This window comes from Manis pentadactyla, chromosome 7 (genome assembly GCF_030020395.1).
Source record: "Manis pentadactyla isolate mManPen7 chromosome 7, mManPen7.hap1, whole genome shotgun sequence".
In the NCBI taxonomy this organism is placed as follows: domain Eukaryota; kingdom Metazoa; phylum Chordata; class Mammalia; order Pholidota; family Manidae; genus Manis; species Manis pentadactyla.
This window is the reverse complement of record NC_080025.1, coordinates 59831833-59845236: the sequence shown is the minus strand read 5'-3', so window position 1 is coordinate 59845236 and position 13404 is coordinate 59831833. Positions and strand designations below refer to the sequence as shown.

At 34.8% G+C, this 13404-nt stretch overlaps 1 protein-coding gene across 2 annotated transcripts in view; it reads right to left on the bottom strand.

Moving 5' to 3' along the window:
• The window catches only part of RELN (reelin), a 482819-nt gene that overhangs the window by 231613 nt on the left and 237802 nt on the right, over positions 1-13404 (bottom strand). For both annotated transcript variants that reach the window (XM_057504425.1, XM_036892412.2), the window contains exon 7: positions 3135-3231. In XM_057504425.1, coding sequence (XP_057360408.1) covers positions 3135-3231 — 97 coding nt within the window. The remainder of the gene's footprint in view (positions 1-3134; positions 3232-13404) is intronic.

The following is a 13404-nucleotide window of genomic DNA, read 5'->3' as shown; positions in this document are numbered from 1 at the left end:
TACCTATGGTGTAACAAATGATGCTTGTGTCACCTGGGATGAAGTTTCACAGCCATGATCTCTGTCAGCAAACAGTAAACTGCTTGAAATACTGCCAAATTGCAAAGTACATGAGGTAACTGCTCCTACACTTGGATTAGTCATTGATTCTACACTTTTTTTTTCTTCACCAGAGAAGAAAGGGATTGTTGGAATGGTTGACCCTCATTTCATTATCTTCACCCACTTAGTTTATTAGTAAAATTGTGAGCTACAAGAAAGAATAGGAAAGAAGAATAGAAAAAAAAACCCAAGAAGTATTGCCTATAAAATCTTTTCACTTACGTTTACAGTTGAGGATGATAAATTATTTATTATTTTTGAGTTCAAATATGTAATTCTAGTCTACAAAATTATTAAGTCTAGACATCTGACATTTTGAAAACTAAAGGGTCTCTTAAAAGGCCTTTGATAAATAATACAGCAACTATGAATGTTTGACAGTGAACTTTCTTCCTATCAAATCACTGCTCTTAAATTATCAACAGACTCCAAACTATAGAAAATTAGTATGTTCACTAAATGTATCTGAAGAATTCACTGTAGGCTGAGGCTATTCATTCAGCTTATCTTCCCTAGAAATTTTTATTCAGTTTGATCCTATTTTAGCCCCAATTCTCCCTTGTAACTAAATGCATTTCAAAATATGTAAGAAATTCAGTAAATAATTTCTTTTAAAAAAGAACTAATTTTGTTTTAAGCTCTCAGAACACATTTTCTTTTAAAGGAGTAGGTTGATGAATTCATCATTACCTTCATTTCAGATTAGGAAAATGATTAAAATTAGGTGCCACCACCTGAATTACAGAGACTCCACTGAGTTAAATAAGGTGTATGAGGGCTGCAACCACTTTGTTTTTTTATGTGAAACCTTCATAAGAGTGTATATCAATAATACCTTAATAAAAAATTTAAAAAAAAAAGAAAAGTGTTAGCCTACTAAGGTTCTTTGCCTGTGATTCTGTTTCACAACTTCAGTAAGAATTGGCTTTATGAAAAATAAGAAGGCCTATTTTAAAAAATGTGATATTTGGGGGCTGATAACGTCCATCCATTCTCATGTACAGCAGTTTTGACTGGATTCAATTCTGAAGGACCATGCAAAATACCATGTTAATATTTGAATTTTAGTAAACATAATAGCATGTTAACTGACAAAGTAATTCCTCACTTGTCATTCAGCTTATCTGTCTTCAGTAAACACAACTTGGGTACAATATATATTTTTTTTTTGCTCAAGGGACACCAATACAGTTTAAAAATTACTGAAAATCAGAAGTTGGTAGTGTGTAAAATGTGGATGTTATCCCTATCTTTGTTATCTTCATTCTATTCCCTTTGAGTCTATAACACAATTCATCTTAAGGAAATACTTATGATGGGAATATAAATTTGCCTATGTTTTTTTCTTTCTCAGTTGAGGACAATTATTTTGAATATTTTCCTTTTTAGTTGAGAGGCTAATCTTACATTAATTACATAATGTAATTCAAAACTAGCCCACTGAGTATATAAACTGTAATGTGAAATAAACTGGGATGCAGTGAAACAAGATTAAATATACATGGGCCCAAATAAACTAGATACTTCAGTTTTTGTGTTTTAGAAATATCAATTTTGACATTATGTTCTTAGATATGTTTATCCTGTTAATTAGTAGAAACAGAAAAGAATTTGCCAAGCATTGCTAGAAATGTTACATATGGGGGAACATTTCAAAATAGGCATTTATTCTAAGCTCAATTGACTGCAGTAAAAATTTAATTTTGTTTTGAGGTTTATAGATAATTAATTCAGTCATGGTACATTATTTAAAATATACTAGCAAATCTATTTCTTCAAGAAGAACTTCACTACTAGTCACATTTGTCTGCAGGAATATTATAACACCTGTGAGACTTGAATTATGAGCACCTATTATTTTAATTTGCATCCAATTAATTCTGTTTGTGTTCTAATTCCAACTAAAAACTCTTCAATTTATCAACGTTCTGAAGCTTGTATCTTTAATAAATTAAACGTATCCATTGCCATGAAAGGGGTACTCAAGCAGCATAAAGAGCCATGTTATAAGAACTGACTTTTACATTTGGTAACTAAATCTTTTTTTATTTGCCTACCTAGATTTTTCTCCCCTTTTTTACTATAGAAACCAGCCCTTTGGCCACTTTTAAAAGTTAATGAATTTGAAACAATGTGTGACATAGAGGTGAAAAACACAAAGTGTTAAGGAAGATGTGGCAGGAAAAGGAGATGCATTGAAGAATTCAAGTCAAAAAGCAGAAAAGCAAAGCATAGGAGATGTTGCCAGAAGAACATTAGGTGCGAAAAAAAAAATAAGCCAGGGGTATATATAACACTTACTTTTATATCCTTTTTCAAGTGTGTGAAATGAATGTAGTCTTAGAGCCAGAAAGTACCAAGTAACAACAAAGGCTCATTAGCTACTTGCTGATGACTAGTGGTTTCACTGCTTTCAGTTTTGAATGCTCATGTTTCATTTTCCACGGGATCGAAGAATTTATCTTTGGCAAGTAAAGTCTAATCAGTCTAAATTAAAGGCAAGTAATCTCTGTTCAATAATTTGGTATAAACCAAAATTTTTAAAAGCTGGTTTATTCAGTGTGCTCTTTCACTTAAAAAAATAATTAATGGTTAGGAAACAAAGTTTTAAAATAATAGAATTGCTCACCCAACATTTCTGGCTTGCAAGGAGAAAATAAGAAGTTTAAAAATAAAGCTTTAGACAAGACCTTATAAAGTCATACGCTATTTAGATATGATACATATATGTGTGTCATATATGTCATATGACATGTCATACCCATTTTTAAAAAGCTATATAATCATAATGATACACACCATGTTTAACGAGGTCCATTGATATTGCCAATTTTATTAACAAATTCTTCATTTTTACATTTGAAAATAAACCATAAAATAATTACTCCCAATTCTGAGATATTTGTAATATAAATAATACTCAGTTTCAAATTTTCATCCGAACTGGAAGAACATCAGAGAAACTTCCATTGACAAAAATCTCACTAATGACAATGCATTTGACATAATGTACATAAATACAATATACTTACCAGTTCTCTTGGGCCATATGGCTCACAGAAGGTGACAGCATTGCCATGCATGATTGCACCGCACTGTTCTCCAGTCTCACAGTTGTTACATTTAACCCTGTGGGAACACAGACCGCATGCTAGACTGAGAACTAAGTAACACAACGTGCTTTATTGCTCAGGTAAGGAAAGATGCAATAGTTATTCAGTACAAATTAACATTATGAGGAAGGTAATGGTATTTTGTATTGTGACATGTTAACAAAGCATGTCAGAAAGACTTGAACTTAAATTCTTTCAGTTACTTGCAGTGATGGACAAGTTACTTAACCTCCCCAAGATTCAGTCCTCTCACCTGTAAAATGAGGATAATAATACCAACCTGAACCTCACACAGCTATCATGAGGATTAAATGAGAGTGGGTATTTAAAACACGGAGTGAAGAATCAGTCTCATAGTAGGCACTTGATAATGGCAGATGGTATTATTATCAATAATTGCATATAATACATACCATTTTCAATACAAGGATGTTTGCAAATATTAAAAATCACAAAGTAATACCCACTTACATAATGCAATAAGACCTGTATCTCTGAAATCAAAAGATGTTTTACAAATTTTAAATCTTTTTCTTTTGAATTATGATTAATATAAATGTTTAAAATTACTCCCCTAAAATAAATTTGCAAGTCTACAAAATACATCATGCTAAAAATAATGGAATAAGAGTATATTTGATCCCCATAGTAACTTGAAATATCCACAATTCAAGCAAATTTTGGATACTGAGTTAATATGTTATCTTACAAAATAATTTAATTAGCTGTTTCCTTTTTTACTGTAACATTAAGTGGTTAATAAAACCTTAGGAGAGGTCTCAAAAATAAGTCCTGTCTTCAGTAGAAACTGAAGATATGAATATTCTGGATTTGACTTTGCATATATATAGTAACATTTACAATGTTCTGCATCATGACATTTCAACTGAAAATCATTACATACCTAAGATGTAGAAAGGAAGATCTATGTTTCCTCTGTCTGAACCTTAAACCACATAAGAACTGTATTTCATGCCGAGAGAACATTTTCAAAGACTTTCACATTCCAAGTGCCAAACACTGTGGAAAGGGCACTTTGCCCTTTGTTTTGGAGATCATTGTATTATGCCCTTTCAGCTCTTTGCAAATTTCAGAGAAAGAGGGAGTAGGAATTCCCATTCAAGGAGAAAGTAGGCAAAAGTGTGAAAAGATTCCAGGTAGCCCATAAAGCCTAGAGGCAGAATCACAGTAAGAAAAGACTTGGCAAATAAATCTAAGTATTCCTATGCATGAAATAAATGATTAGTATTGTTCTAATCTTTTGAGCTGTGTTCCATACAAGGAGATTGACAATGTCAAACCTTTGATTTCTGATATGGAATTTAAAATGCCAATAATCTCATAGCAACACAAATCTTAGTAGGAGAGTTAAATCCCTTGATTACTGTGAAGCATGATTCTAATAAAATGCCCTTGACATTAGAAAAGACATCATAGTGGCTCCCTAAGAGAAACAAACTTGTATCTTGTTCACTGCTTTGTGCCTAGCAATTCATATTCCATAAATATTTGCTGAATGAATGAATGAAGGAACATAAGACAATTTCATAAATAGAATTATTATTAAGGTCTGAGGTCTAAAGCACTTAGAATAGTGCCCGACATATAGCAAGCAAGCAAGCTCAAATATGTCAGTATAAATGTTAGCTATTATTATTATATTATTAATATTATTATTATTATGGATTTCCACCATTTTTGTCCAGAAAGTGGTAGACTGGATTTTTTTTCTTCCACAGAGAATCTATTATGAGAACTCCTTACTACCTTTTTTCTTTTCTCTAAACACTAATTTTTTCCAAGGAGTGTGATTGTGATAAAAGTACAGAGAAGTAGCACAGAAATTACAGTGGGGTTCTTACTTAGTGATAGGTGAGGGTTATTTGGCCTTCAAGTTGAGAGAAACATCAACTTTGAAAGAGAAAAATTAAAAGACAGCTCAGCACTCACAATGGTTATCTGCACTTTTCCTCCAGTGACTCTAAACTAAAAGCATCATTTTGATGAAAAGTCCAAGAGGCCTGATGTTTGAATTCCCTTGACAATAATTCTATCTATAAATATGGATCAGCAGTCCCCAAATCAATATATCAAAAAAATAATATCTGTATAATATATATGTATTACAGGCCCCTTTTCCCCATAGTTTTGATTAGATTCAGGTACAGCCTAGATATCTGTATATTAAGAGTGATGCTAACATAGATGGTCTACAGCCTGGCATTAGGGAACCAGTGAATAGACAAAACATGTTTGATGTGTTTGGAGAACCACTTCTATATGTGAAACAACAGAAGTTAAAAAACTAATAGACACAAAATAGAGCAAACAGATACTGTTCTTCTCTCCATTTGGTTTACAGCTCTTCTGGACGTTTTTCTTCTTCATTGTGTTTTATAGTTTCAGCTACTTAATAAAATTTATAAAGCCATTGGTACCCTGTTGAAATTTAAAAATTTAGAATTATCAGCTCTTTAGAATTAATTCACTGAGCTGCTACTTGGAGGTACAATGACTTCACCAGGAATTGATGGGATAAGTCCACCAGCTTTTGCCAAGGTCTTTTGTCTTTTGCTTTAATTTTTCACAGTCTGACTGAGTTTGTCAACATAACTTAAAATTTGTCCTGATTGTGCATCCCCCTGGGTGTTCAAATTCAACCTACTCTAAGCCGATGGTGTTATTTATTCATTTATCACTCATTAATTCATTCTTATAATTAGCAAACTTATGTTGAGGACCTACAGGTACTGTGGTGAGCTTTAGAGCTACACAGTCTAATAAAACAGTGTCATTTTCTTTCCGGACTTTACACTCCAGAAGGAAAGATAGTGAAACAAGTACATGATTACAATAAGGGTGTCATGCATTGACAGCTATTTATTGCATTCTATATGTGCCAGATATGCTAAAGCCCATTTAAATCTCTCAGTCTTTCCATGAGATAGTTATCAGTGTCTTAATTTTACTAGTAAGAAAATTGAGCTTCAGAGAAGTTAGGCATTTGCTCAAGTCATACACCTATGAAGTCAGCAGAGTTGCTGTTTGGACCCAGGACTTGCTAATTCCAACCAGCCATTTTTCCATAGCTCCTCATTCCTTTAATAGGGGTATGTACTGGTTGTGATAGAGCCTAACTCAGACTGAGAAAGTGAGGGGAAAGCTCCCAGAGGAGATGGTCCCAGAACTGGTCCCAAATGAGAAATAGGAGTTATTCAAGCAAGGAAGAGAAGTGAGAGGTGATAGGGCACAAAGGATGCACAGATTACGAGACAAGTAGAATTGCTATTTTAGTGGTTTAGTATGGCTGGAACCAGAGAAGGGTGTACTGGGAGCTCTACAAACAATGCCTCAATTAATTCATATAAAACCCCTCCCTCCTTTTTTGTCCCCACACAGAGTACGCTAAAGCTGTGATTTAAAGATATCAAATGCTTGTCCAAGGCTACAATGCCTGTAAATTAAAGAGCTGAGATTCAAATGCCTATTAGTCTGTTCCCAAAGTCAATGATACATATCCAACATTTAGGAAAATTACTCTAGCAAATGATGGATTGGAGGCAAAAAAAGGCAAAACTACTGATTTAACACAAATAAGTATAATAGTGCCTTGAAATAAGGTGGAGATGGAGAGGACTTCCAGAGTATTGTTATTCAATAGAAATATAATGTGATACAGCAGCCCAGTTTGAAAAAGACATATGCACCCCTATGTTTATCACAGCACTATTTACAATAGCCAGGAAATGGAAGCAACCTAAGTGTCCATCAGTAGATGAATGGATAAAGAAGATGTGGTACATATACACAATGGAATATTATTCAGCTGTAAGAAGAAAACAAATCCTACCATTTGCAACAACATGGATGGAGCTAGAGGGTATTATGCTCAGTGAAATAAGCCAGGCAGAGAAAGACAAGTATCAAATGATTTCACTCATCTGTGGAGTATAAGAACAAAGAAAAGAACTAAAGGAAAAAAACAGGAGCAGACTCACAGAACCCAAGAATGGACTAACAGTTACCAAAGAGAAAGGGACTGGGGAGGATGGGTGCAAAGGGAGGGATAAGGGGGAAAAAAAGGGGTGGGCATTACTATTAGCAGACATAATGTAGGGGTGGGGGGGCAGGAGGAGGGCTGTAAAACACAGAGAAGATAAGTGGTGATTCTATGGCATCTTGCTATGCTGATGGATAGTAATGGATTATGTTGGGGGGACTTGGTGATGGGGGGAGTCTAGTAAACATAATGTTCCTCATGTAATTGTAGATTAATGATACTAAAAAATAATAATGTGAGCCATGTATGTAATTTTCAGCTTTCCAATAGCTACATTAAAAAGTAAAAAAGAACAGGTGAAATTAATTTTTATATTTTATTTAACCCAATTTTTCAAATTATATTTTAACATTTGATTAATATAATATTAATTCATTTCATTTTTCTTGCATACCAAGTCTTCAAATTGGAGGGTGCATTTTACACTTATAGCAGTGTAAATGCTAATGATTATAATACAGATCTGAACTTCAGAGAAAGGAGATAGCACTGACATGACAATTAGGATATGGTGGCATTCACAGGAGTGCACATTACTGGGGTTTGGAGAGAAGGGAGGATATACAAAGTGAGAAGAGAAGAGGTTCAACAATGGATCCCTGGGGAACAACATATTGTCCTTAGTCTGGTTTCCAGAAAGCTCTAACCATCGTGACCCTTCAGTGTGTACTGATTTGAGTCTATCTCCACTTACATTTCCATGATTACTGGCAGTGAGTTCATTTCTCTTCATGCTCCTAACAATCCATGCTGCCCATCAAGATGACTTCTCTAATAGTGAATCTATAACATGACCTTCCTAATATTTTTCTTATCATTAAACCTCAGCATTGTACAACTACACATATAAATGCCATTATCATAAGGAAGAGATAAATCATGATTACTGAGGAGGAAAAATTCTGATGGAGACCAAATAGCACAAAGGGCAACTAGTGGCCATGGCTTCCTAGGAGAAAATAGTGACCCAGGCCAGGGAGATGAGGTGGTTTTTAAAAATCTACAGATATAAACACCCATATTCCAAGAAAAGTAATTTCTGGCTCACCCTACAATTTAAAGCAATTAAAGTCCTATCCCCCTCTTTTCTCAGAATGCCTCTGAGTCTAACAATTTAACTTGGTTGAGAAGAGTCAGATACTTAACCCCAATGTGCACTCTCTATGAATACTAGTAGTCTGAAATCCTATTTTTGCCTTAGGGAAAAGGTCTATGAGTTCCTAAGAACTGGAGTTCAATTTACTGGATGATGAGTTGTCCAATTTCTTCAGGCTTAAAGCCAAAGCAAAAAGGTGCTGTTTGTTAACCAACATTTAAACTGTGACCTCACAACTGAATTTTTCCAATTGAAAAATGATGGTTAGTGATTACCAAATTACTAACTTTGTAAAGTCAAATAACATATTCAGGAACTGGTGGGAAGAAAGAAGTGTTAAATAATCTCAGTTAAAAAGACTGTTTAAAAAGGAATGCGACCTCCCAGGCTAAGGATTAGAAATGAATTGCTTCTCTACCTAATGGCAAAATACTGAATATTTCTCTAATCTAAGAAAATATCCCCCTCTTTTTCTTTTTCCCAATATGAAAAAAAAAGCGTAAGAATCTGACAAAAATACCATGGCACATTATACAAATCATCTATGTCAAAATATATTCTGCCAAAAACAGTATGACTACTAAAGGACATTTTAAGGGAAATGCCTGCTATTCCCCAACATCATGCAAAGCCTGAATTTATTAAGCCTTCTCAACCTATTTATCACATGCTTAGGTTCCACATGAAGCTTATCTATTACTAGAGTTCACAGATCGCTGCACGTTTGAGTTAGAGGACACCTGAAATATCACCGAGTCTTATCACCCCTTCATTTTACAAATGATAGAACAGGACTAGAATTCTGGTTCCCAGACTCCTTGTCCTATATTTTTCCCACTCCACTGTAATGCAGCCGGTAAGAGAAAAATACTCCAATTCTATAAAAACAATGTGCACTTCAAAAAACATTTGTCATCATTTTTACTGTCAGTTTATTTTGAAAAGCTACAATGACTTTTCTTAAAAGTCCTTCTTTTCATTGTAGGATAGAGGATTTTGCTAATGGAATGTACAAAAATAAGAAAAATGTCATGGAGTTCATAGAAAATGTTAAGAATGAACTCTCTATACTGAAGGACATAATCAAATTCAATAATCTTTTGCCCACACACAGCCTTAGATAGTTCATCACTACTTTATATATACACTATTGCACTACTGTATTTTCACAGACAAAAGCAAAAAAGAATCAGTAAATATAAAGGCAGGTACTTGGCTGACCAACACAACTAGGGTCAAACCATAAACAAAGAAAAAAATGCTTTGAACCAAGGTTTTTGTTTTTCACTATAACAAACTCCTTGACAGTTTGAAACTTGTTATTTGGGAGTCAATTCTCTTTGTTTTTTATTACTTAGTTGGCTGTTTTTGTCTAAGATAAAGAATTATATGTGTTGTATATTTGTGCTGTAGAGGGTATGCTTTTGAAGGTGTAATTATCTTTTTAATCTTGATTTTCAAATTATTAGGTTGGAATACATGCCAAAGCACCATTTCAGTAGGCATAGAGAAAACCCAAGTGAAATGTCCCTAGAATCTGGGGTCCCCATGTACTGCAATAATTCACCCAGGACTTTTAGGATGGAAAGAGGAGGAGGATTAATGAGAATGCTCAGCTCCTTCACACAGAAATTTATGAATGGTTACTGGTGACATCATCCTGATAACAATAAGTAAATAATTGAAATATTATTGTCTCAAGAGCAGTCTAATTACATGGCACATTCTTCTTTTTAGATCAGACTGAAATCACTCAGCCTTCAGGGAGGCACTCTGCTGAAACAAGTTAATCACCCTGGAAACTCACTGACAATCAGTTATCATCAAATTCTTCTTTGAGATATGTGCTGTTCTTCCCCAATACCGAGGACATCGCATTATCTAGCCACAATTTATTGCCTCTGAAGGAGTCGGTGTCTGGGACTTGGCTGGAGAAGAAGTAATCTGGTATTCTATGAGCCAGAATTGTCTATTTACCAGCATTTCTGAATGGAGTTATAAAAATAATTTTAAAATTAGCTCTGATTATAAAAAGTGGAACAAGAAAAAGAAAATTTCTCTTGTAATTTCCTGTTTCCTGACCCTAAGACAGCATGTCTCTTCCTCCAGGTACAGCTCACATTGCATGTGCTGAAAAAATCCGATGTGTGAGCTCGCAAAGCAAGTCCAGATCAAGGGCTGGTGAATCCATCAAAGCAAAAGGGACCCTGCAGGACATTTGGTAGTTTGGCAGCCAGCTGACTTCTTCTGGAGATACAGGAGCTCCCTGTACTTTCCATTCAAGCCTCAAAAACCAGAACACTCAACTTTTGACCATATTTTATAATATGAAGACAGTGTTAATAATAAAGAGGGCAAGACTATTTACTAGTGAAGAACAAGCTTTAAAAAAAAAAATCTCAAAAAAATCCTATTCTCTTTGTAAATGTGGACTATTTTTAGAAAAACAGCCAAGAAAGTTCACTTGATAAGACTGAGAAAAGTATCACCTTCAACGATGTCATGCCTTTTTTTCTAAGGAGTGAACACTTGCTCTAAATGTGAAAAATGACAAACTCCATTTATAGCTCATCCTTTCTCATTACTTCCCACTGAGGAAGGTAAGAGAACTCTTCTTATTTCACTAGGGAGTTTAAAAACTGGATCTCTTCTTTGTTAACAGGTTCAATGACAAATATTATTTGGGTTAAAATAAGCCTTTTAATATCCTACTACTGCATGCAATATTCTGACCTCCTACTATGGTGAATTCCACTACATGCTGCTTGAAGAATTATTTTCTCACTTGTTTCAAATGTACTTGACATTTAATTCCATTGAGTGAGTTCTTATTTCTGTCATCCAAAACAGAGCTTAAAGAAGGAAATAATAAGCCTCCAGATTCATACCTTATTTTATTAGTAGGACACCTCCTGGTTAACCTTTCTATTGTAGTTGAAGCTTTTCCCCTGAGCACTTACATCACAGTGAGAAAAGAGGAGGAAGGAGGGGGAGGAAGGTTAGCAGAGCGTTTTGTAATAAGGCAAAAAAGTCAGTAACAAAAGAGAAGACAGTGAGCGATAGTGGAAAGAGGTGCAGAAGTCAGGAGGGAGGAAGTGGGAGAAAAACTAGAGAAAGATGAACAAAAGATGAGATTATTGGACCATTAATCCCAAAAAACTCAAATTATAATTCTACAGCCCCAAGATACAAAGATCTGTGAGAAGTTTTGGCAAAAGTATGCCATCAGAGAGAATATTTATTTTGCTTGACTTTTCTCATCTATTGACAATCTCCCTTAGTTACCTGCTTTGGAAAAAACGTAAGGTTAATGCTATATGTTACACAGGGAAGCCTATTAGGTTATATGTCTTCTGTGTCATTATTATTACAAAAAACATCCCTGGGTAATCCTCCAGCGGTGGTGTGGGGCCTTTGGGGTCTGTGGCCAGTGCTCTCCTTGGCCCAGCACTGTCTTCCTGGCTTACTGCCACGGGCCTGCTGGACGGTGAACAAGGTGGATGGACTTTTATCCAGCTTCTCTTCCAGTGACATTGTTCGTCAATCTTAACATTCTTCTGATTACCTAGAAATTCCACGTACATTGTAGTTTTCACACTTGGCTAGTAAATGGAGTCCCCACTCTTTTTGTTATTTATGGGGGTCCAAGATACTAGTGGACTATGAGGTAATTTTACTGCTTGCTGGCTTCTTTTCTCTTATGGGCTAAGCTAATAATCACCGAATAAAGCTCCAGCTAAAGTAATTCATCCCCAAGCCTAAAATCTCCATCTTTTTATATTCTTTGTTTGGACAACCATTTTTCTCAAAGAAAATAAGCTTCAATGCTTCAAATCACCAATCTTTTTGCTTCACCTCAGAAAAATTGCTCCAATAAATAAACATTTTTCAGGAGATTATCAGATGCAAGCAGTCTATGATCTCTATTTCCCTGGTCTTGTGGTATGATCTTTTATAAATAAAAATGGAAATGTTCCAATCTCTTCTTGATTCAAGCAATCCTATGCAATGCCATCCATGGCTTTGGCTTCCTTAGCTGTAAACTATGTGGCTTTCTGTATGATAAGCTGATTGACAGAGGTCTTCATGACCATAAGCTTTGAGGCAACTTCATGTGTGTCTTCCTGATGTCTCATATCCTTGTTGGCATCAGAACTTAGTCATCTAAGATGCTTCTTCTGAGAAGTGACTCCTGTTCTTCCCCGATCTCAGCTGAATAGGACATCTCTGCTATTATTATTGTGCTGGAGGGGAAACATCTGTTGTCATCTGGCTGCCATTTATTATCGTGATTCTAACAGTCCCATGTTTCCCACTGGAACTTCAGAGCCTAGTGATATTATAGCTCTGGATACCTTCTGTGATCTTCAGAAAACAAGCATTAAAGGATAATCAGTTAAGCAAAACAAAGACTTCCCCATGACTTTGTAATTGTTTGGAGGGTAAAGACACTTCTTTAGAAAAGTTAAGTCATTTTTAAGAATTTGTTCACTGTTTAGTTCCTTTAACTCTCTCTCTCCAAACTCTTTGTAACTGCAAGTTATGAATCAGAAATGTCTCCTATTTCTTATTTTTTCTCATTATTTTTTAAATTTTTTATTGAGGCAACTTTGCATACAGTGAAATACACAGGTTTCAAATTCTGACAAATACACACATCTATGTAACCCATGCCCTCTCAAGATACATAACATATTTATCATCCTAAGAAGTTGCTTCCTAGTTAATCCTTTAGCCCTGAAACAACCACTGATCTCATGTTTAGCACTAAAGATAATTTTGCCTATTCTAGGTTTCACATAAGTGGAGCCTAATAGGAATAACTATTTTGGGTCTGACTTCTTTCATTCAACATAATATTTTTGAGATTCAACCATGTTGTTTCAATGCTCAATAATTCAGTCCTTTTTATTGCTAAGTACTATTTGATTGTATCGATGTATTACTGTTTATCTATTCTCCTGTTGTTGGATACTTGGGATGTTCCTAGTTTTTGGCTAGTAGGAATTTCTAAAAAAAAAATAAAGATTTTT